Source organism: Eumetopias jubatus, unplaced genomic scaffold (assembly GCF_037043125.1).
Source record: "Eumetopias jubatus isolate StellerSeaLion01/CBP00866 unplaced genomic scaffold, mEumJub1_p1.0 scaffold_10, whole genome shotgun sequence".
Classification (NCBI taxonomy): domain Eukaryota; kingdom Metazoa; phylum Chordata; class Mammalia; order Carnivora; family Otariidae; genus Eumetopias; species Eumetopias jubatus.
Window position 1 is genome coordinate 129,522,659 of NW_028274816.1, and position 24,838 is coordinate 129,547,496.

Below are 24,838 nucleotides of genomic sequence, written 5' to 3' on the forward strand. Positions count from 1 at the left end.
GGATTGAGTGCCAGGAAATGGGACAGTTCTTGACCCGGCCCTTCCCAGGTCACTGGAGCTGGCCTATCTGGTGACAGGCATTGGCTGTGGAGTCATGGAGCAGGACAGAACCTGGTTGGGTCCAGGCCCAGCTTGGCTCAGACGCCAAGGCTCTACTTGACCCTCTGCTTTGTCCTTTATGGCTGTCTATCAAAGCTTGCATACCCAAATTTCAGTTGGAGAAACTGAGGTTCGTAGACAGGCAATGACCTGCCAGGGCCCTACAGTGACATCTGGGTCCTAGTGACACATGTCTAGCCAGACTTTGCTGCTCTGCCCCATGAAAGCCTGGAGCTGCTCCCCACCATGGGGCAGCCCACAGGTTCTGTCCTCCGTCCCTTGCCAGAAAGGAGTCAGGGGGCAGCCCGAGGAGGGAGCTCAGCCTGCTGAGCATCACACAGCAGCACCAGCAGGACCCCAAGCCGACTGCAGCCTCTCACCCGGCAGACGGACATCTGGTTGGTGGTGAGTGTGCCAGTCTTGTCGGAGCAGATGACTGAGGTGCAGCCCAGGGTCTCCACGGAGGGCAGGCTCCGCACAATGGCATTCTTGCGTGCCATGCGCCGTGTGCCCAGAGCCAGGCAGGTAGTGATAACGGCCGGGAGGCCCTCAGGGATGGCAGCCACGGCCAGGGCCACGGCAATCTTGAAGTAGTAGACAGCGCCATGGAGCCAGGAGCCGCCATGGGCCGGGTCAGCAAAGTGGCTGATGTTGATGACCCACACGGCCACACAGATCACAGAGATGGCTCGGGACAGCTGCCGCCCGAACTCATCCAGCTTGCGCTGCAGTGGCGTCCGCTCTGGCCCCACTGCCGCCATCTGGCTCCGGATCTTGCCCAGCTCCGTGTGCAGGCCTGTGGCCACCGCCACACCCAGGGCCCTGCCCGATGCGATATTGGTGCCCTGGCCGGGGGAGAGATGAGAAGGGCTGCTTAGCATCCCGACGGGAGCCCAGGACCCCGACCCCTTGAGGCTAGGGCAACGTTCTTATCCCCTATTGGGCTTCCTTTGTCTCCATGTCGCTCAGTGCTCCCAGCCTTACGCAGCTATCCAGTACTGAGCTTTGTCGGTCGTCCCCATGACGGTGCTAACTCTGCCAAGGCCAGGCAGAACTCGCTGCAGCACCATATCCCCAGTGCCTGTCATGGGGCCTGGCACAGGAAGCACTGCACCAATACTGACAGTGTGATCACCTAGCACAGCACAATACCAACTTCGAAAAATGCGATTCATAAAAAGCCAACGTGGCCACACCGGAGTGCCAGGCTGACTGTGATCCTAGGTAAATATTTACTGAAGAATCCAGAGAACTTGAGTTTACGTCCATCCACTCCCAAGGCCCTGGTAAAATCCCTAAGTCCTGGTATAAAGGCTAGCCAGCCTGGAGCGTCTGTGTCCTCTTCTAGAAAATGGTTCGACAAAGCTGCTGCTCTGAGGAGGCTAATAAGCTGGTATCCCCTCAGACAGGTGCCCTGTGCTGAGGCTGGAGGAAAGGTAGGTGCCACTGGCAAATCTCAGCTTCTTTCGTCCGCGCCCCCCCCATGCCCCCACCCCTTTGCAGGCCCTTCAGCTAAGGAAATGACCTGCTGTTAGCTGGAGCATCTCCCTTAGAAAGCTACCTCATGACAGCTACTGATGCTTGAGCATGCCCTGTACACCCCCCTCCCCACTTCAAAGCAGCTGGTCCAAGGCTTCCATGCATCTAGGCAGGGTGCTCCCCTTAAGAACTCTGGGCAAATATCACTTTCTCCATTTCTGTTCACTTCTGGGGAGGTTTTCTAGCCTTATAACTTGGTGCCATGGGCCATGGCCAAATGGCCTGACCCATCCTCATGGCTCCCATGTTCAGCTTCAGGTGTTTCTGGGCAGCCTGTAAGTTATCAACGGTTAAGTCCCTTTGAGGCCACAGAGGCATATCATTCTCACCAGAGTTGAGCCCACCACTTGCCCTGAAAAGAGCCATTGGGCCCTGGCATCTTGCCTCAGGGGGTTGGTTTTCCCATCTGAGAAATGGACTGTTTCTGCCAGCCTCCACCACTTTGACAACCTTTATCTCTAGAGGATTCTCCATTGAGTGATTATGGGCTAGCTCTATCCCTCTCCAGGTTAAAGCAGGATAAGCCTAGGAGGCAAGAGGGAAAGCTTTGGAGTCGGAATGTCTCAATTCACATCCCAGCACTACCATTCACTGGCTGTGTGACCTGGAAAATGCAAATAACAAGAGTACTTACTTTAAAAGCACCGCGAGGCTTAAATACATGTAAAGGGCTTAGAACAGTGCCAGGCACACAGCCTTCAGTAAACACAAGCTATTACCAGTGCTATAAATGTGTACATATTGTCAATAATCGAGGAGGTTCTTTCTGGTAGGGCTTTAACTGATTAAATGTTAAAGTTTTTATTATCAGTGTCCAGACAAAGGCCCCAGCCACCCCAGGAACTTACGGAGAAGAGCATGTTCTTCTTGTCCTGGTTCACAGCTCTGGGATCCAGGATGGCATCAGTGTGCTTGGTCACAGACACGGATTCACCTGGTCACGGAATCAGAAATGAGAAGCCCCACATGAAGACACCCCCATCCTTGGACCTATCCCCTGCTCAGCCCTAGCCTCTGGGCCTCACCTGTCAGGATGGATTGGTCCACTCTCAGTGTGGTGGACTTGATCTCGATGAGGCGAAGGTCAGCGGGTACTTTGTCCCCCACTGTGGAGAGAGAGTGGCTGAGTGTGGCTTTTGGCACCACCCCTTGGCAGAGCCAGGAGGACGGCCAGGAGCCAAGGCTAGGGCTGAGAGGCAGGGGCCTGGGCTGTGATCCCTGAGACAGATGCTGCTCCCTCCTACAGTCTCCTGATCTGTCCAACAAGGTTTTGGCTGAAGAGCTTTGGAGGGATCCGACAGCTACCTGCTGTGTATGAGCCAGAAAGATGGGGGCACAGACAGGGATCGGCTCACCAGCATCACATAATGAAAAGAGGCCCCCAATGTACCTGCCACCTCCACGATGTCTCCAGGGACGATGTCCCGGGCACGGACCCTCTGCACACCTTTGCGGTCTGAGCGGATCACCTTGCCCATCTCAGGCTCATACTCCTTCAAGGCCTCAATGGCGCTCTCAGCATTGCGTTCCTGTAGAACATGAGGCAGGTAGGTGGTCATCCCCACTGGCCCTTGCAGGCTGACCCCTTGTAATGACACCCCTGGGGCCTGGGATGGAGCTAGAAGCAGTAGGACCTCCAGGACTCTAACACCAAGTGGCGGTCACATGGAGCAGTTGGGAGACCCGAGGGCCCAGGCCCAGCTCTGTGCCTCCCACCTGCCATACGCCCACGACAGCATTGGCCACGAGGATCAGCATGATGACCAGGGGCTCCACGAAGGCTGTTGCTGTCTCTTCACCCTCCTCAAAGCAGGCCAGGACCTATGGAGTCAGAGCTGGTGAGTTGGGGCGATGCTATGGGCCAGGGTCTGCTCACCATTTCCTTCATACCCTGGGTCTGCTGTCTCCTGCTTTAGGAGAGGTACCCCTGGGGAGCGCTGGGCTTGGAGAGGGCTGCTCCGAGACCTTGGCTCATCTGCAGGTAGTGACTACCACCGTCCACGTCCCACCCAGTCAACTTCCAGGATGCGGGGCAGTTGTACAGCTAGAGGTCTCACTGTCTGCCTGGCTGTGGTTTTCCAAGTGTGATGCCAGACTGGCAACCACAGCATCACCTAGGACCTTGTTAGAAATGCAATTCTCAGGGTCTATCCTGGTGTTCCCGTGTCGGGAACTTTGGGGTGAGGCCCAGCAGTCTATGTGTTAACAAACCCAGGTGATCCCGTTACAGGCTTGAGCTTGAAGTCCATTGGCCAGAGAAGCATAATTCCAGCCAGAGCCCAGGCCTGGAGGCAGAATACCTGGTTAAAGTCCTGTTCCCACCTCTTGGCCCAGTTGGGTACTTGTCACTCCCTTCCACAGGTCTCAGTGGGTCCATTGGAACTGTGGAGGGGCACCGGCACCATTTGGGCTCAGCTGTTGTAAGGCCCCTGCACCGAGAGGCTTTTTTTTTCTCTGTTAAGAGTCATCAGTTTCCACAAGAACAGGTGCCAGGAAGGCCAGACACAGCTGGCTGGGCCCCTGCTTCCCTGCACTCCATGTCACCAACCTGAGGTCTCCTCCCCAGGCCCTGCTGGGCACAGGGCCAAGAGCAGGAACTGTGTCCACCCTCAGGGTGGCCATGTTCCTGCATTACCCTTGGGTTTCTGCTGCTCAGCCATCAGTGAGAGCTACTGTCCCCCACCCCATGGCCCCATGCTGGCCCCGTGGCCCTGCAGGTCCAGGAGGCATTCAGGCAGTAAGAATGGGGGAGAGCAGCACAGACAAGCTGTAAGAGGTTAAGGCCCAAATTCTTCTGTGGGGCACTGGCAGCCATGGGAGCGGCTCTCCACGAGGGACAATTTGGCAACATCTGGAGACTTTTGATTATCATAACTGGGGGTACCGCTGGCATTAGTGGGTGGAGGTCACAGATGTTGCTAAATCTTCTCCAGCTCCTAGGACAGCCTCCATACAAATAATTATCAGGTCTAAAATGTCAACAGTGCTGTGGTTGAGAAACCTGGCCCTAAGGCAGGGAGGGGTGGGGATTAGACCTGTGCTTCTGAAAGCTCACTCTGACAGCCAGAGTGGAAGGGGACAGATGGGAGCCGGGAGTCCAGTGTGTAGGGGGCAGGCTTTGAGGTTTCAGGCAAGGGAAGCTGAAGTCTGAGCAAGGCAGGGAATGGGTAGAGGCCCGGGGATGTCCCCAGCTGAGAGGACAGACCTGTGGTTCAGAGTCTGGGCCTCTGAGCACTGGCCCAACCTGGCTCTCCCTTCCACGCTTTCTGATGCTGGGGGATAGGGGCCTTACTTACAAAGGAGACCAGGGCAGCCAACAGCAGGATGCGCACCAGGAGGTCCTCAAACTGCTCCAGCACCAGCTCCCACAGGGACTTCCCTGAGAACCGGAGCACCATGTGAAGCTTGGGTCCCTTACCGACTGACCTGCCCCCATTCAGAGCTGGAACCACCTCGGAGACCACCTGGCCCACTCCCTCCCTACCATTCAAAGGGTAAGAGCCTGAGGCCCTAGAGGCACAGGTGGGTGATACTGGGAGGCTCAGGCAAGCCTCACTCTGTTGGCGAGAGGGAAGGACACAACCTGAAAGTGAACAGTCCAAGGATGTCGCCTGGTGGCCTTGCAGCCCGCCCTGGCCCAAGCCTCACCTTCCTCATTTGGGAGCTCTGCAGGATCCAGGCAGCCACAGGAGCCATGAGGAGACAAGAGATAAATGAGTTATGCAGTGGGACTGTGGAGACGTCTCAGCAGTCCCTCCCAACTGTGCCTACCCGGGCCACCATAGCTCTCTAAGGTCACAGAATGGATGGTCTGAGCCCAGAGGCTTCCACTCCTCCACTCACTTCACCCCACCCTGGTTAAGGAAGGTCTGGTATGGCCTGGCTCACCTTGGTTCAAGATCAGAGCCAGGAGGGCCCTTCTAGAACCCCCCTATCCCCCGACGTACAGAGGAGAAACAGAGGCGTGCCCTGTTTCTAGAGAAGAGATGAGACCCCTGCGGTCACCAGGGAGTTGATAGCTCCCGGGCACTGCTCTTCCTCAGATGGCTGCACAATCCTATTCAATGTCCCCCACAGCCACGGCAAGGGTGGCCCTCCCTCAAATTGAGAACATTGGCTCGGGGTCCCTCTGACATACCTGCTCCTCTGGGAGCACTGACATAAGGTCTGCAGCACGGCCAGCCAGCTGAGCCCCGCCCTACCTGGGGTTCCCTTGGACATGACCTCAGCAACCAGCGTCCCAGGCAGCATAACCTGCCATGGTTCAGTTCCTAGAGGTTGAGTCTCAACTTGTTCCCTCCCAAACCCTCTACTCAGGGCAAGACCCATCCCACAAGCCCAGTCTGCGACCCACAGAACATTTTGAGGAATGATGCTCCCAAACACCACCAGGACCTGCTGTCACTTTACAACCTCTATTTTTATCTCCTACATTTCCTGAAGCACCTTTTATTCCAGGCAGAGCTGGTTGCCTCGGTACCTGAAGTCTTTGAATCTTCTCAACAGCCTAAGGGGTGACAGGGCAGGAATGCTCACCCTGTTTCACAGGTGCAAGAACTGAGATCCAGAGTGGAAAAGTGACTTGAACAAGGTCACGCAGCAAGTAGGCAGGTCTATGGGAAGGGGCAGGAGCTGGGCCTCAAAGGGTGGATTCCAATGGGCCTCTCTCTCCATAGGCTGAGCTTAGGCCCTGCTGAGGCCTGTCTGGGGCTCCTCCCAGACTGAGCCTACCTGAGCCCTGCTACTGAGTCCAGTCTCCAGGCCAGCAACATTGGCATCACCTGGGAGCTTGTCAGCAATGCAGACTCTGAGCCTCTATCCTAGGCTGGCTCTCTCTTCCTCTTCCTCCTTCTTGACACAGGTCCTTGTAACTGTCCACCTGTTTTTAGCTCAAGTATCTGCAAACATTTTTCCTGTGGGAGCCCTCTCCCCAGACCACCTGTTTGGAAGATCTGGGGCACCTGGCAGCTGAACCATGGAGAGTATCAAGGAGCCCACTGGACTGCAGGAATCCAGGAGGGAAACATATAACCTAAAAATACATTTTCTAGCATTTTTCTCCCTAGTCCTATTTTAGGCAACAGCTGACATTTTCCGTGGAAAATGTAATCTCCAGTGTCCTGCGTTGAGATTAAAATCAAACAGACTTTTTCCTTCTGATCTATTTAGCTGAAGTGAACAGGAAAGGCAGGGGGAGGGCCAGGCCTGGTTTTCTAGCCAATTCTCCAATGGAGCAGGGTCCTTTAGAGGTCATCGAGAATAGTTCCAACCTCATGGCACACATCAGTCTGCTTCTGCCATGCTCTACCCAGGAAAGACTTCTAAAGCCCCTATGTCTATGAAGGTCTTCAGGGTTCCTGACCAAAAGAAGAGTTTATCCATAAGGCTCACCTGAATCCCTCCTGCTGTCTCCCCCACCCCTCCCCTCTGTCAGGCATGTAGCCCCTAGGCCACTGTATAAGGCCATTTTTTTTCTGGGCAGGGTCAAGACCTGGGGTTGGGAAGCACGTCATGTCACAGGGCACATAGCAGCTCGAGTTCCCCACAAGCTGCCCTCTGCCTGTCTCGGTGGTCTCTCAAGTTCTCCCCTTCTGCATTCTGACTCAAAATCTGACTCAGGATCCACTCTTTGGTGGTCATTCGTTCCCCAGATACTTCTGATTCTTCCCACCTTGTGGGCACATAGTAGGACCGCATTTCCTGGCCCTTGTGCAAGTTACAAAAAGAAGGATGCATGTTAGTTCTGGGCAGGGGCACCAACGTGGTGGCAGGAGACTCTCAACTTAGAAGGGCATTGTCCACTAGAACTTTCTGTGGTGATGGAAGTGCCCCCCAGCTACCCCATACAGCAGCTACCAACTGCACGCAGCTATCAAGCACTGGAAATGTGGCTACTGTGACTGAGGAGCTAAATTTAAATTTTACTTAATTTTCATTCATTTAAATTTAAATAACTAGACAAGGCTAGTGGCTGCGTATTGGACAGTGCAGATCTAGAGCTCTTTGTCCCTCTGGCACAGTAACCAGCAACCTGTGAGATGGTGTCTGCTCTGTGAACCAGAATCACAGAGTACAGGAGACACAGAACCCCCAGATGACCTGCCACTGACATAGTTATACAGTGTGAGCAAGAAATGACCTGTATTGTCTTAAGCCATTGAGATATGGGGTTACTGCAGCATAACCTAGCCGATCCTGGGTGGTACCCCCTTCTCCCTGGACCTAGCCTCTACTACAAGGTTCCCCTTTTACCCTTACCCACTCCCCTGGGGAAGGCTCAGCCCACCATGAGCTCTCAGGAGATGCCCTGCCTCTCCCTGTACATGCAATGCACATGCTTCTAGTCTTGCCTGAGCAGCTGGTTCCCTGTGGGGTCCTGAGCCTCATTTGGAAGATGGGGTACCCAGCCCCACCCCAAAGGGCTGCTGTGAGGATTATCATCATTATTAATAAGAACCACATTTACTGAGCACCTACTATGTCCCAAGAGCTTTACCTACACTCTCTCCAGAGATGAATGGGGAGGTATTGTATGCAAAGCATATAAGATGTTACCCTGCAGCTAGAGTAACTATAGCAGAGTTGTTAGTGTTGAGTGTGCCAGATGCCATGCACCCTCTAGTGCATTAACTCTCTTGTGATTCTCAAATAACCTGAGAAGGAAGGTACAATTATTATTCCCGTTTTGCAGAGTAGACAACTGAAGCACAGAGAGGTTGAGTGACTAGTTTATGGTCATACAGCTGGGAAGTGGCAGCTTTGAACTCAGGTGGTCTGGCTTTTGGCCCCCTGCTTGGCCCCTCCTGCATTAACTCCTAAGCTGCTCTGCCTTCCCACCCTGTCCCGCTGCCTTCCCTGGCCAAAGTCACCTGAGAGAACTTGGCATCCTACGTTCTGATTGTTAGGCTGGATGCCCTCATCCCATTGACAAGCTCACCCCTTCATTGTGACCCCAGAGCCACTAGCCAAAATCATCCCTGCCCAAAAAGGCTCTGCTGTCCTCACAGGTGGTTTCTGTGAGGGTTTTTTTGGGCATTACTAGGCTCTGTCTGCTCAGGCCTGGTCTTCTTCAAACTTCAATCCTGTCAAGACCCCAGACAACCCAATTTTCCCTTCACATGACTGGGTCCCAGGACCATGGAGGAACTAGGAGGGGCTAGCAGACTAGCAGCAGCTAGGAGAGCACCCTCCCAGCCTCTCCCCAGGCGTCCCTGTTAGATGCTGTTTCCCCCTTGCTATCCTCAGGCTGTGTGTGTGTGGGGGGGGTGTTGAGCCCTCAGCAGTGCCAGATGCCCCATCTGTTAAATGGGGAGAATGGCCCAGCCCTGCCTGCCTCTTGGTGCCATTCGCCAGGCTGTGCAGGCAAAGACAGTAGTAGGAAGCACCCCCCACCCCCCCTCATCCCTGCTGGGCCAGCCTGGTGGGAAGTAGCCCCCCACTATTCTTCTGAAATAGTGTACCTCTGGACCTCTCACATGGTGGACTCTGCCAGACAACCCTGCTCTGAGTCACTGATGCCAGACTGAGCTGGCCCACACCCCCAGATGCCCAACGTGGGGCTGGCCTAGAGGGGTCTGGAGTTAGTCTGTGGGTCCGGTGGGGGGGCAAAGAGGAGTATATGATCAGAGAAGCTTCATGGTTTAGGGCAAGCAACCTGGCCCAGAGGGCTAAGTTCATGTCTTGCTCTATCTCTTTATAGTTCTCTGACTATGGACAAGTCACTTAACCCCCTCTGTGCCTCAGTTTCCCCATCTGCAAAACAAGGATAATAATAGTAACTCCGCTTAAGTCATTGTGAAGATTAACTGACATGCTATTCATAAGGTGCTTAGAACATGCACAGCACATGGTAAATACTCAATAAACATTAGCTATAATATTAGTTATTAAAATGTAAGCTCCTTGCCAGTAGGACTTTGTTAAGTACAGTGTCTCCAGCACCTGGAGCAGTGCCTGGCACACAGTAGGTGCTCAATAAAGATTTGTGAGCAAATGAATGACCTTGCCTCATGGACCATGAGTGGCTCTTCTTGGCCTGCAGAATAAAGATCAACCTTAGCATGGCCTTCAGGGCCTTCCTGGATCTGCCTCAACCTGGCCCTCAAGAATCCTCCTATACCTTAGGCATACGTCCATCTGCCAGCCAAGTGAGATGTCTCAGAACTGCCACCACCTTCCCTGGTTTTGCTAGAGCTTTTTCCCCTCCAAGATTTTGCTGGGGCCATTCCCTCTGTGCAGAGTACCCTTCCCTAAGTCCTCATCCAAACCCCAGCCTTTCAGGAAGGCTTCCTGGGAAAGCCCCTCCCCCTCTCACCCTGCTCTTCTTTACCAATCATCAGTACTGGGGCCTCCACACCTGACTGGGACGCTTCCAGGGTGGGGAGGCGCTGAGTCATCCCTGGGCCCACAAAGAGCCTCACAGAATTGTTTACTCAGTTGCCCCACGGTTCAGGTAAAGGCCCTGGGCCCAGAGCCTGGAGCCCAGGAGAAGTGGGGTGCAGGGTCAACACTGCCCCAGGCTCCATGTACCACCTGCTCCCCTTATCTACCCTCTTGACTCCTTTCTTCTCATCTCAAAACATTGGAAACTGGTATTTCAACTTCTAAATGTTGGTTCCAGCCTGGAGAGGCAAGAGCTCACTGCGGTCTTCCTCGAAGGTAAGTTTACAGAGCAATTAAATCACCACTTGCAGAGTCACGGAGAGGCCTTCCCTGAGCAGGCCCCACCCAGCCCACCTGTCCCCGTCTAGGTCTCAAGAACCTACCTAGAGTGGACAACATGGCCCTGTTCTCAAGGGGCCTTGGGAAGCAGCTTTCCCAGTGCAGGGGCCTACAGCCTACCTGGCTGATCTGGCACTAGGTAACCCTGGCAAAGGGTCTGCTTAGCATCTATGTGCGAGCTGTGCTGTGGACAGACTCAGCCCTGCCTCAGGGAGCTCCTGGTACAAGGGGATGCTGCTTTTGGGAGGGGGGCTCTAAGGCTGTCCAAGAGGGCCAGTGGGCATGAAATCTACAGTGAAGCCTGAAAGACCTGTAGCTTCCCAATGCCTGCGGCCAAACCACACCTCCCTCAGATCCGAGAGTCATTTCATATCCTGAGAGCCCTTTAGGTGATTTCTTTAGGGGTTCCATGTCTGCACAGAGGAGGACACTGAGGCCAAGGAGGGACAAGTCCTCCTGAGGTCACCCAGTGAGTTGGACGAGTCAGACCTCACCCCCTCCTCCTGCCTGGCCCCACTCCCCTTGGCCAAGTTTCCAAGGGCCACACATCTGTACTTCCTGAGTTCCAGCAGCCAACTGGGGTCTGGGCTGAGGGCAGGGGATAAGGTCACAGCCCAGACCCCACTGGCAGTAATCTAAATCTGGCCATCCCTTCCACCTGTAGCTCTGGGGCCGTTGTATCCACTACACAGTTGGGCAGTGTGAGGTCCAGGAAGGCAGGCTCTGGTTCCTGTTAGAGACCTTCCCCCAGCTCCCCAGAACAGGAACAACCCCCGACCTTCTGGGCTCTTGCCTGACTTCCATATCACTGGGCTCTCCAGGGCCGTTAGGTGTTGGCGCACTTGGGAGGACAAGCCCAACACAGTTTTGCCTTTTGCCTTGGCTCATGTCCAGCAAAGGTGATGGGCGGTCCATTCAAAGACACAAGGAAATCAAATGGCTCCTAAATATATGGAAAAATGCCCAACCCGATTTGTAAACAGTGAAACACGAAGTAAAACTATGAGAGGACCCTTTTGCATCAGATCGGCACAGATCAAAATGTCCAGTAGCGCACTACAGTGGGGCAGGGGCGAGGAAACAGGTGTGTCAGCTTTATGGAGAACAACTTCCCAACAGCTGTCAAAATTTACACTACACATGCCTTCTGACCCAGCAATTCCACTTCTAGGAATTTATCCTTTGGCACTATTGACAAGTGTGTGAAGTGATCTGGGGACAAGAATATGCCTTCTAACATGTGTGATAGGAGAGGCTGTGAACAATCCAAGTGCCCCCCAAAAGCCAGGCAAACAAAGACTACAACAGCCACACAAAACTCTGCACAGCCACTAGGAAGACTGCGGATGGCCCACATAGCACCACCTCCATGGAAAACAGGGGCAAAACAGCACTCACTATCATTCCCTTTCACATAAAGAAGATCATAGATCACAGACATAGATGCGTATGTACGCAGAATATCTTAGGAAGGAGACACAAGACACTGGGAACACTGGGTGGTTGCGGACAGGTCTAGGGAGACTTTACTGTATCTTTTGTACCCTTTGAGTGTTGTACTATGTGCACAATTTTATTCAAAAAATAGACTGAGAAGATGTAGAAAGCCTCTGGAGGAAGCTGAGTGCTGGGCACCTCTGGGACCTGCAGGGAAGGGCATGCTCACAAGAGGTGCTGGGCCAGGGAGCAAGATGGCGGAGGAGTAGGAGACCTGGATTTTGTCTGGTCTCAGGAATTCAGCTCAATAGGGATCAAACCATTCTCAATACCTACGAACTCAACAGGAGATCGAAGAGAAGAACAGCAACAACTCTCTGAACAGAAAAGCGACCATTTACTGGAAGGTAGGACGTGCAGAGAAGTGAATCCGAGGCGATATTCGGGAGGATAGATGGCGGGGGAGGGGGCCTCTGTCGGCTGTTTCTAGCAAGTGATAGAGCAGCAGAGCACAAAATTGGAACTTTTAGAAGTCGGCTCCACTGAGGGACATCGCTCCAGTGGCTAAGCGGGGGGTGGAACCCTCGCGGGACAGTGTGGTCTCAGGACCCTCGGGGTCACAGAAAGACCAAGGGTGCCTGAGTGCAGCAGAGCTCCCGGGTATCAGAGCAGGGAAGCCGGCTGCAGAGATGGAGCCGAGGCGCGGGCTCTCAGCTCGGGGTTGCCATAAACTGTGATCAGTGACATTCGGGCCACTGCTCCTCCAGCAGGGACCAAACAAGCGGCAGATCCTGGGAGACTCCCCTTCCTCCCCAGGGAGGTGCAGCACGGGAGCGCACCGCAGGGATCTGCTGGGTTTGGAGACTCCACATGGGGTCCGGTGCCAGAGATAGAAACAGTCACAGGCCGGGTGAGCACGGAGTGCGGCCGGAGACCGGGGACACGGGAGTGACTGACTGCTTTTCTCTTGAGGCGCACTGAGGAGCGGGGCCCCGCATTTTCGGCTCCTCCGGGCGGAGATTGGGAGGCCACCATTTTCACTCTCGTCCTCCAAAGCTGTACCGAGAGCTTGCAGGGACAAAAGCTCCTGAGAGCAAACCTGAGCAGATTACTTAGCCTGGACCCGGCAAGGGCGGGGCAATTCCGCCTTCGGCAAAGACATTTGGGAACCATGGCAACAGGCCCCTCCCCCAGAAGATCGGCAGGAAGAGCCAGCCAAGACCAAGTTTACCGATCAATGAGAACGGGACAATTCCAGCGCTAGGGGAATACTGCACATGGAATTCATGGCTTTTTTACCATGATTCATTATTTTTTCAAAGTTAATTTTTTAACAGTTTTTTTTTTAATTTTTCTTTTTCCCTTTTTCAACCAACATTTTATCAATCCCTTTTTTAAAAAAAACATTTTTATTTTTCATTTTTAGAGTGATATTCTATTCCTTCATAGTAGTTACCCTTATTTTTGGCATATATATATATATATATATATAAGTTGTTCTCGCTTTAAAATTTTGAAATACAGTTTCTTCTAACAGATCAAAATATACCCTAAATCACTAGTGTATGGCTTTGTTCTAGTCTCCTGTCTGATCACATTCTCTCCTTTTTTTAAAAAATCTTCTTCCTTTCTTCAAACAACTTATCTTATCAATTCCTTTTATAAAATCTTTTATCATTTTCATCTTTACAGTCATCTTTCATCCCTTCATTGTATCTACCCTTATTTTGTACATATATAAGTCTTTCTTTAAAATTTTAGCAGGCACTTTCTTCTAACAGACCAAAATACACCCAACATCTAGTGTGTGGCACTGATCTATGCACTAGCCTGATCATATTTGATCATAGTCTGTTTTTTTTTGTTTTGTTGTTTTTGTTTGTTTTTATCTTTTTCTTTTTCTTTTTCTCTTTCTTTTTTCTTTCTTTCCCTTTCTTCTCCCCTGGTTTCAGGTCTTTTCTGATTTGTTTAGAGTATATTTGCTGGGGACGTTGTTAACCTGTTAGCATTTTGTTCTCTCATTCATCTATTCTCCTCTGGACAACATGACAAGACGAAAAAAATCGCCTCAACAAAGAGAACAAGAGGTAGTACCGTCTGCCAGGGACCTACTCAATACGGACATAGTATGATGCCGGACCTAGAGTTCAGAATCATGACTTTAAAGATACTAGCTGGGCTTGAAAAAAGCATGGACGTTATTAGAGACACCCTTGCTGGAGAAATAAAAGAGCTAAAATCTAACCAAGTCGAAATTAAAAAGGATATTAATGAGGTGCAATAAAAAATGGGGGCACTAACTGCTAGGATAAATGAGGCAGAAGAAAGAATTAGCGATATAGAAGACCAAATGATGGAAAATAAAGAAGCTGAGAAAAAGAGAGATAAACAACGACTGGATCACGAGGGCAGGATTCGAGAGATAAGTGATACGATAAGACGAAACATTAGAAATAATTGGGATCCCAGAAGAAGAAGAGAGAGAGGGGCAGAAGGTATATTGGAGGAAATTATAACAGAGAACTTCCCTAATGTGGGGAAGGAAACAGGCATCAAAATCCAGGGGCACAGAGAACCCCTCTCAAAATCAATAAAATTAGGTCAATACCCCGACATCTAATAGTAAAACTTATGAGTCTCAGAGACAAAGAGAAAATCCTGAAAGCAGCTCGGGAGAAGAGATATGTAACCTACAATGGTAGAAACATTAGATTAGCAACCGACCTAGCCACAGAGACCTGGCAGGCCAGAAAGGACTGGCATGATATCTTCAGAGCACTAAACGAGAAAAATAGGCAGCCAAGAATACTATATCCAGCTAGGCTGTCACTGAAAATTGAAGGAGAGATAAAAAGCTTCCAGTACAAACAAAAACTAAAGGAATTGGGAAACATGAAACCAGCCCTCCAAGAATTATTGAAAGGGGTCCTCTAAGCAAAGAGAGAGCCTAGAAGCAGCATAGACCAGAAAGGAACACAGACAATATACAGTCACAGTCACCTTACAGGCAATACAATGGCACTAAATTCATATCTTTCAATAGTTAACCTGAATGTAAATGGGCTCAATGCCCCAATCAAAAGACAGGGCTATCAGATTGGATTTAAAAACAAGACCCATCAATATGCTGTCTGCAAGAGACTCATTTTAGAACCCAAACACACTCCCAGATAGAAAGTGAGGGGGTGAAAAACCATTTACCATGCTAGTGGACACCAAAAGAAAGCTGGGGTGGCAATCCTTATATCAGACAAATTAGATTTTAAAACAAAGACTGTAATAAGAGATGAAGAAGGACACTATATCCTGCGTAAGGGGTCTATCCAACAAGAAGATCTAACAATTGTAAATATCTATGCCCCTAATATGGGAGCAGCCAATTATATAAGGCAATTAATACCAAAAACAAAGAAACACATTGACAACAATACAATAATAGTGGGGGACTTTAACACCCCCCTCACTGAAATGGACAGATCATCTAAGCAAAAGATCAACAAGAAAATAAAGACTTTAAATGACACACTGGACCAAATGGACTTTACAGACATATTCAGAACATTCCCTCCCAAAGCAACGGAATACACATTCTTCTCTAGTGCCCATGGAACATTCTCCAGAATTGATCACATCCTAGGTCACAAATCAGGTCTCAACCGGTACCAAAAGATTAGGATTATTCCCTGCATATTTTCAGACCACAGTGCTTTGAAACTAGAACTCGACCACAAGCGGAAAGTCAGAAAGAACTCAAATACATGGAGGCTAAAGAGCATCCTACCAAAGAATGAATGGGTCAACCAGGAAATTAAGGAAGAATTAAAAAAATTCATGGAAACCAATGAAAATGAAAACAGAACTGTTCAAAATCTTTGGGATACAGCAAAGGCCGTCCTGAGAGGAAAGTATATAGCAATACAACCCTTTCTCAAGAAACAAGAAAGGTCTCAAATACACAACCTAACCCTACACCTAAAGGAGCTAGAGAAAAAAACAGCAAATAAAGCCTAAACCCAGCATGAGAAGAGAAGTAAGAAAGAGCAGAGTAGAAATCAATGAAATAGAAACCAAAAGAACAGTAGAACAGATCAACAAAACTAGGAGCTGGTTCTTTGAAAGAATTAACAAGATTGATAAACCCCTGGCCAGACTGATCAAAAAGAAAAGAGAAATGACCCAAATCAACAAAATCATGAATGAAAGAGGAGAGATCACAACCAACACCAAAGAAATACAAACAATTATAAGAACACGTTATGAGCAATTCTATGCCAGCAAATTAGATAACCTGGAAGAAATGGATGCATTCCTAGAAGTTTATAAACTACTAAAATTTATCAGGAAGAAATAGAAAACTTGAACAGACCTATCACCACTAAGGAAATTGAAGCAGTCATCAAAAATCTCCCAACAAACCAAAGCCCAGGGCCAGATGGCTTCCCAGCGGAATTCTACCAAATTTTAAAGAATAATTAATACCTATTCTTCTGAAACTGTTCCAAAAAATAGAAATGGAAGGAAAACTTCCAAACTCATTTTCTGAGGCCACCATTACCTTGATCCCAAAACCAGACAAAGACCCCATCAAAAAGGAGAATTACACACCAATATCCTTGATGAACATGGATGCAAAAATTCTCACCAAAATACTAGCCAATAGGATCCAACAGTACATTAAAAGGATTATTCACCACGACCAAGTGGGATTTATCCCTGGGCTGCAAGGTTGGTTCAACATCTGCAAATCAATCATCGTGATACAATACATTAACAAAAGAAAGAACAAGAATCATAGGATCCTCTCAACAGATGCAGAAAAAGCATTTGACAAAGTACAGCATCCTTTCTTGATCAAAACTCTTCAGAGTATAGGGATAGAGGGTACACACCTCAATAGCATAAAAGCCATCTATGAAAAACCTACAGAGAGTATCATTCTCAATGGGGAAAAGCTGAGAGCTTTCCCCCTAAGGTCAGGAACGCGGCAGGGATGTCCACTCTCACCACTGCTATTCAACATAGTATTAGAAGTCCTAGCCACAACAATCAGACAGCAAAAAGAAATCAAAGGCATCCAAATCGGCAAGGAGGAAGTCTAACTCTCACTCTTTGCAGATGATATGATACTTTATGTGGAAAACCCAAAAGACTCCACCCCAAAACTGCTAGAACTCATACAGGAATTCAGTAAAGTGTCAGGATATAAAATCAATGCACAGAAATCAGTGGCATTCCTATACACCACAACAAGACAGAAGAGAGACAAATCAAGGAGTCGATCCCATTTACAATTGCACCCAAAACCATAAGATACCTAGGAATAACTCTAACCAAAGAGGCAAAGGATCTGTACTCAGAAAACTATAAAATACTCATGAAAGAAATTGAGGAAGACACAAAGAAATGGAAAAACCCTCCATGCTCATGGATTGGAAGAACAAACATTGTGAAGATGTCAGTGCTACCTAGAGCAATCTACACATTCAATGCAATCCCCATCAAAATACCATCCACTTTTTTCAAAGAAATGGAACCAATAATCCTAAAATTTGTATGGAACCAGAAGAGACCCCGAATAGCCAGAGGAATGTTGAAAAGGAAAAGCAAAGCCGGCGGCATCCCAATTCTGGACTTCCAGCTCTATTACAAAGCTGTCATCATCAAGACAGTATGGTACTGGCACAAAAACAGACACATAGATCAATGGACCAGAAGAGAGAGCCCAGAAATGGACCCTCAACTCTCTGGTCAACTCATCTTTGACAAAGCAGGAAGGAATGTCCAATGGTAAAAAGACAGTCTCTTCAAGAAATGTGTTGGGAAAATTGGACAGCCACATGCAGAAGAATGAAACTGGACCATTTCCTTACACCACACACAAAAATAGACTCCAAGTGGTTGAAAGACCTAAATATGAGACAGGAGTCCATCAAAATCCTAAAGGAGAACACAGGCAGCAACCTCTTCGACCTCAGCCACAGCAACTTCTTCCTAGAAACATCGCCAAAGGTAAGGAAAGCCAGGGCAAAAATGAACTATTGGGATTTCATCAAGATAAAAAGCTTTTGCACAGCAAAAGAAACAGTCCACAAAACCAAAAGACAACCGACACAATGGGAGAAGATATTTGCAAATGACTATCAGATAAAGGTTAGTATCCAAAATCCATAAAGAACTTATCAAAGTCAACACCCAGAGAACAAATAATCCAATCAAGAAATGGGCAGAGACATGAACAGATCTTTTTCCAAAGAAGACAATCAAATGGTCAACAGACACATGAAAAAGTGCTCAACATCGCTCAGCATCAGGGAAATCCAAATCAAAACCTCAATGAGATACCACCTCACACCAGTCAGAATGGCTAAAATTAACAAGTCAGGAAATGACAGCTGTTGGTGGGGATGCGGAGAAAGGGGAACCCTCCTACGCTGTTGGTGGGAATGCAAGCTGGTGCAACCACTCTGGAAAACAGTATGGAGGTTCCTCAAAAAGTTGAAAATAGAGCTACCATATGATCCAGCAATTGCACTACTGGGTATTTACCACAAGTATAAAAATGTCGGGATCCGAAGTGGTACATGCACCCTGATGTTTATAGCAGCAGTGTCCACAATAGCCAAACTGTGGAAAGAGTCAAGATGTCCATCGACAGATGAATGGACAAAGAAGGGGTGGTATATATACACAATGGAATATTATGCAGCCATCAAAAGAAATGAGATCTTGCCATTTGCTATGACATGGATGGAACTGGAGGGTGTTATGCTGAGTGAAATAAGTCAATCAGAGAAAGACATGTATCATATGACCTCACTGATATGAGGAATTCTTAATCTCAGGAAACAAACTGAGTGTTGCTGGAGTGGTGGGGGGGTGGGAGGGATGGGGTGGCTGGGTGATAGACATTGGGGAGGGTATGTGCTATGGTGAGCGCTGTGAATTGTGCAAGACTGTTGAATCACAGATCCATACCTCTGAAACAAATAATGCAATATATGTTAAGAAAAAAAAAAAGAAGAAGATAGCAGGAGGGGAAGAATGAAGGGGAGTAAATCAGAGGGGGAGACGAACCATGAGAGATGATGGACTCTGAAAAACAAACTGAGGGTTCTAGAGGGGAGGGGGAGGGGGGCATGGGTTAGCCTGGTGATGGGTATTAAAGAGGGCACGTTCTGCGTGGAGCACTGGGTGTTATGCACAAACAATGAATCATGGAACACTACATCAAAAACTAATGATGGAATATATGGTGATAAACATAACAATAAAAAATTAAAAAAAAACAAAGAAACAAAGAACTACCTTGCACAAAAACAAATAATTAAATAAAGCCAAAAACAGCCGAAGGAAAAAAAAGAGGTGCTGGGCCAGAAGCCTCCCACTCACTGCCCTGTTGGGGTTCAGAGGACACCTCTCTATTCACTGGGGTTGAGATAGGCTGGGTTCTGTGTGTATGGGGGACCCCCAGCTGGCATACTCACTGACAGCACTGCTGAGCCCCCATCCCCCAGCTCTGAGGAGGGAGGAGGAACAAAAGGTGGGAGGGCAGGATCCCCAGTCCCTGCTTTACAGCCTCCCTTCCTCCATCCACCAGCAGAATTTGCAAACTTCAGGACTTAAGCAAATGACTTTTTTGTGGTTTCCAGCACTAACAACCTTGCAGGTGCATAGACTCCTGGGGTGGGGGAGGACACTAGTCCCTGGGGTGTTTCCCTCCACCTGTAGGTTGGGCTCACCCCACCACCCAGCTGGCCCGGAGCCTGGCCCAGACTTGTCTGCTACAAGGAGGGATGGTTTGGTGGCACAAACACTTACATGCAACCATATGACATGGGTCCTATTGTAGCTTCACTTATGATGAAGAAATCAAGGCACAGAGAGGAGAAGTGGCTTATTTAGGATTACACAGCTATGAAGGGGGCAGAGCTAAGGTTCAAACTCTGTCAGCCGTACCCCAGAGATGCATATACCACTCCAGGTCACCCAAGAGGGAAAGACCTCCCCAGTGCCTGTAGATATTGCAGTTCAGCCATGCCTCCTCCTCAGCTGGGGCTGGTCAGAGTGAGAGCATGATGCAGGAAGGGGAAGCTGGCTCTCCGCTCCTCACCTGAGGACTTCCAGAGCCCTGAAATGGTTCCCGAGGAAGAGGTCAATCAGTGATCTGAAGGCTCTCTGGGGCCCTGTGGGGTTGGCAGCATAGCTGACCCACCTCCTAGCACAGCCACCAGGGCCTGTGGAACCAGTGACTCCCTCGTACAGACAGGAAAAGTGAGGCTGGAGAGGGACAGGTACCCAGCACCAGCTCTACCAAGTACTGTGTAACCTTGGGCAAGCTGTCTAACATGCTGGTGACTCAGTTACCTCCTCTGTAAAATGGGAATGACTACAGTTGTTTCCATAGAGTTGTTTTGGGGAATAAATAAGAGATGAAATTTGCTAAGAACAGTGCCTGGCACATAGTAAGTGCTCAGTGAACATTAGCTTTTTTTTTTTTTTTTTAAGATTTTATTTGACAGAGAGAGAGACAGCGAGAGAGGGAACACAAGCAGCAGGAGTGGGAGAGGGAGAGCAGGCTTCCCGCCGAGCAGGGTCCCCGACATGGGGCTCACTCCCAGGACCCTGGGACCATGACCTGAGCCGGAGGCAGACACTTAACGACTGAGCCACTCAGGCGCCTGATCATTAGCTTTTATTATTGCTACTATCAAAGCACAAGGAAACTAGGGGAGCCAATCAATGCCCCCCCAACCTACCTACCTACCACTGCACATCCACCTCTTTGGGGACCTATACACCAACCAACATCCTTATCCATCACCTCACACAGATGCTCAGTGGCCCACTCACCCTTAGATCCCCTTACCTACACAAAACAACATGGGGGAGAACTAGAGGCTCCCTCCTTCTCAGGCAGCCCCTCTGCTGGATCAACAAACAAAGGGGAACCAGAAAGAAGAGGGATGTTGCCCAGGGCCACACAGGGCCTCTGGAGGCAGAACCAAGGGCTGGGTCTCCAGTTTTCCTTGGGATTCAGGACTCCCAAGCTGGAGGCCACAGCAGCACAGAAGAGGCTGTGGAACCCCAGACCTGCTGCCTTGATCCCCAGCCCCACCCCAGGGTTGGGGGACAGGTCCTGCTGCCTTGCCCTCTTGTAGCAATGACACCCTCCCTGCCAAGTCACTAATGGAGGATATTAAATAATATTTATCTCTCTAGTTCCTCCCACAGCTCAACTAAATATAGCAACTAATTTTTTTGGAAAAGGATTTCTGCTCCAGAAAGATAATATTTATATAAGAGGTGGTTTTCATAAGCCAATACAAAACCCAAAGCTCCTTTTCTGACAGCTCTTGGTAATTTTCAAGCCATCCCTGAGCTCATGGCCAGAGCACTTTCCCCTCTGGCTGGTTGGGATCCCTGAAAGGGTGAGGCCCCAAGTCCTAAAACAAAGTGCGTCCAGGCTGCACTTTGGGGATGGAGGGGACATTTCCATCTGGATCCCTAACATTGTGCCCAGTGCCCTGGGGGTGGATGAAGAGGGTGGCAAGTGACTTGAGGAGGGGACCTCTACATCTTCCACGTTTACAGGGCCTCCAAATGTGCTCAGGGCCACATCCATATAGTACTTGGTACTTGTGTCTTTTGGCAGATGGAGAATCCCAAACTCTTTGAAGACCAGGAAGAAATGATGCCATTTCCACCCAAACAGCAGTAGCAGGAAGGCTCCCTCCCTGCCCAGAGATGGTCAGGTGCTGCTCCAGGTCAAGAGGAAAAGGCCTTCCCTAGCAACTCCCTGAGTGAGGCCTTGAGTCTGCCCCCGCCCTCCAAAAGTGGGTCTCCTGCCTCAGCAGTTCAAAGCCCCCACCGACTCCCGCCAGCCACATCCGCCTCCTTGGGTTGCAGAAAGAGGAAGACCTGGGGGTGGGGGTGGGGGCGGGGGCACCAAGGCTGCCAACTGACAAACTGCACCTTCTGGGTGTTTTACTGTGCCCTCGGGGAGACCCTCAGGGCCAGCTGGCAGGCTGGGTCTCAGAGTCCCTGACTGGTCCCTAGCCAGCTGATCTCAGCGTGTGCGTTTGCATGATGCCGGCAGGTTGCAGTGCGGGGCCATGACCCAGCGCTGACAGTGGATAGTGGTGGATTCAAGCTTATGGGAGTGGCTAGGGTCGGGGGTGTATGTGGGAAGCCCAGAAGGACCGCACAGGTCCCTGGGCCTGGGGGAAGGGGAGCTGGGAGGGGGAGCCAGGCGTCAGGTCTCTAAACCCGGAACCCGCCCAACCCCCGCGAAGGTGGCCGCGCAGCCCGTCCGAGCGCCCTAAGAGCATCTGCAGAAGTTTCCGGAGCTCTCGCTTCCTGCCCGCCCGCGGGGACCGAGGGCTGGAAAGGGGGAGGACCGCTCCCCGGTTTCGGCATAGGGGAGTAAACGGAGACTGCGGAGCGTGCGGCCCCTAGATTCCCCGGCCAGGCCCGCGCTCTCACCGTTGGGGCCGTAGCGCTCCCGCGCGCCAGACACCTGCTCCGGCCTCAGGCCGCTCTCGACCCTCACCGAGAAGCGGTTCAGCACGTCGGCGGCCGGGAGCAGGTGCGCCGCCTCCATGCCGCCCGCCTGATTTTCTGCGCGGTCGGCACCGTCGAGTCCGCCTCTTCGCGGGGCTACTGCGCGGGACGCCGGGAGCTTGGGCCCGGGCGAGCGCCGCGCGAGGTCATGTCAGCGCTGGGACCTTCCCCGACGGCAGTGGCCGCAGCGGCGTCGGAGGCCAGCGCCAGGATGCGGCGCCCTGGGCTCCCTCCCCGGGGCGGGGCGGCGCGGAGCCCGCCCCCGCATTCACACCCCTTCCGGCAGCCCTAGCGAGCCGGCAGCCGCCCCGCCCCCGCAGCACCCGGGGACCCGGAGGCTGAGCTGCCCGCCCATTCTGCGGAAGAGGGAACTGAGGCAGCCTGCGAGGGGAGGGCTGAGCGTGGCCGGGAGGGGTCTCGGCCCCTGTCCGCAGAGCTCCGGGCGCCCCTAGGGGGCGAGAGCTGCGGCAGGCTGCGGACCCGGGTCTGTGAGCTGCCTTCTTTTGAGCCTTCCTGGGTTCAGAGAGGTGGCAAAAATAGAGGTGTCCGTGGAAGGGCTTCCTACCCCCGAATTTGAATTATGCAAAGGGTGACCCTGGATCTAGACAGAACCCGAAAGCCTGTGAATAAGCGCATCTACTACGGAGGAGATTACTTGATGTTTTCTTCTTTTGAAGTTTGTGCTTTCTGTATCCCTTCCAGATTTTCAGCAGTGCACGGTTATTCCTCACGTAACCGAACCTCTGACAATGAACCGGTATAAGAGAAAGAAAACCAGTCTTGTTGCCTTGGACTCACACCCTCACCCCAACAGGAAATGTAACTTCCGAGGTGGGCGTGGGGAGCCCCAGAGGCCTGAGGGGGTGGGGTGGAGGCCTCTGGCCAGGGCCCCCAGGGAGAGTGATCCTGAGCTGGGGATGAGGAGGGACGGAGGAACCCCCATTCCAGCGCTGTGCTTTCTGAGTTCCAGCCGCTCTAGGGGAGACAAGAGAAAGGGCTGCAGGTCAGGGAAGCAAGCTGTGGGAAGGCAGAAACCACTCACCCCACCAAAAAGAGGAGCAGAGAGAGCAATCTACTTCAGGCACCCTTTTCAGCTTAAGACCCAGCCAGTCTCATCCCATGGGCCGTCGTACCTCCCACCAAGCTGGCCTCTGCTGTCTTCCCCCTCTGGGGTCCACCTTGGCCGCACAAGGTCATAGATTCCAGGATTGAGCCCACCCAGTCAACTGTTCAAACCCTAAACCCTATAGCGCCTCTGCAGCCACAAAGCCTTCCCAGATACTGCAACTGCACACACAAGCCCCAGCGTCCAGCCTGGCCCCTGGTTGCTGACCCCTCCCCAGACCATGTGTACCCCCAGCTCCTGACCTCTTCCTGTCAGGACAGAACTGTGATCCTCCTCCTCTGTCTCATCCTCACTATGCCTCCTTGGGCATAGAGACACTCAGTGGGGTTGGGCTTTATCTGCACTCGGACAAACAGCTAGTGGCCAAAGTGACGTGGTCACAGGCATGCTGTCCAAAGGGCAGGTCTATCCTCCCCACCTCCCAGCTGCCATGTACTGAGAACTTCAGTCCTGGCATCTGGTCCTAGCTCTTTCTAACTCCCTCACAGGACAAAGAGACAGAACTTAACAGCCTGTCTGGCGGTAGGCATGCCTGCCTCACCTCACCTGAGGGGGCCAAGGTGGAGGAGCATGGGGGAAGGTAGGTCTTAGAAAGATTTAGACATGTGAAGAAGAGGGTGTTGCAGTCAGAAAAAACAGCCTGTGTTGAAGGTGGGAAACCTCAACTGTGTGCCAGAGACAGTGATTCAGTACCTCAGCATGGCTGGATCATAAGGAGCATGAACACCAGGATCAGGAAGGTAAGTCGGAGAGACTGGGCTTTGACACTGAGAACCTTCATTGTCTATATAATGACGTGGATTTTGTACTGAAGGCTTTTTTTTAATTTTTATTTTTTAAAATTTTTTATTGTTATGTTAATCACCATACATTACATCATTAGTTTTTGATGTAGTGTTCCATGATTCATTGTTTGGGCATAACACCCAGTGCTCCACGCAGAATGTGCCCTCTTTAATACCCATCGCCAGGCTAACCCATCCCCCCATCCCCCTCCCCTCTAGAACCCTCAGTTTGTTTTTCAGAGTCCATTGTCTCTCATGGTTCGTCTCCCCCTCTGACTTACTCCCCTTCATTCTTCCCCTCCTGCTATCTTCTTTTTTTTCTTAACATATATTGCATTATTTGTTTCAGAAGTACAGATCTGTGATTCCACAGTCTTGCACAATTCACAGCGCTCACCATAGCACATACCCTCCCCAATGTCTATCACCAAGCCACCCCATCCTTCCCACCCCCCACCACTCCAGCAACCCCCAGTTTGTTGTACTGAAGGCTTTTTAAACAATAAGAGTTGGAGCTTCCCCCTGAAGCTTTTGAAGTGAGGAGCAGAGGCTGAAGGGACCCTGCAATCTT

At 50.8% G+C, this 24,838-nt stretch overlaps 1 protein-coding gene and 1 pseudogene across 6 annotated transcripts in view; one reads left to right on the plus strand and one right to left on the minus strand.

Moving 5' to 3' along the window:
• Window positions 1-22,580, minus strand: part of ATP2A3 (ATPase sarcoplasmic/endoplasmic reticulum Ca2+ transporting 3) — a 46,888-nt gene extending 24,308 nt beyond the window's left edge. For 2 of the 6 annotated variants that reach the window (XM_088028411.1, XM_028095447.2), the window contains exons 1-8: window positions 22,279-22,580; window positions 5,287-5,304; window positions 4,935-5,017; window positions 3,355-3,459; window positions 3,029-3,167; window positions 2,664-2,744; window positions 2,487-2,572; window positions 480-944 (exon numbers count right to left, since the gene is read on the minus strand). In XM_088028411.1, coding sequence (XP_087884537.1) covers window positions 480-944; window positions 2,487-2,572; window positions 2,664-2,744; window positions 3,029-3,167; window positions 3,355-3,459; window positions 4,935-5,017; window positions 5,287-5,304; window positions 22,279-22,396 — 1,095 coding nt within the window. In that variant the 5' untranslated portion in view covers window positions 22,397-22,580. The remainder of the gene's footprint in view (window positions 1-479; window positions 945-2,486; window positions 2,573-2,663; window positions 2,745-3,028; window positions 3,168-3,354; window positions 3,460-4,934; window positions 5,018-5,286; window positions 5,305-22,278) is intronic. The other 4 variants (XM_028095446.1, XM_028095444.2, XM_088028412.1 and 1 more) reach the window with 3 other exon arrangements.
• Window positions 22,581-23,105: 525 nt separating this feature from the next.
• Window positions 23,106-24,838, plus strand: part of LOC114203135 (52 kDa repressor of the inhibitor of the protein kinase-like) — a 99,013-nt pseudogene continuing 97,280 nt past the window's right edge.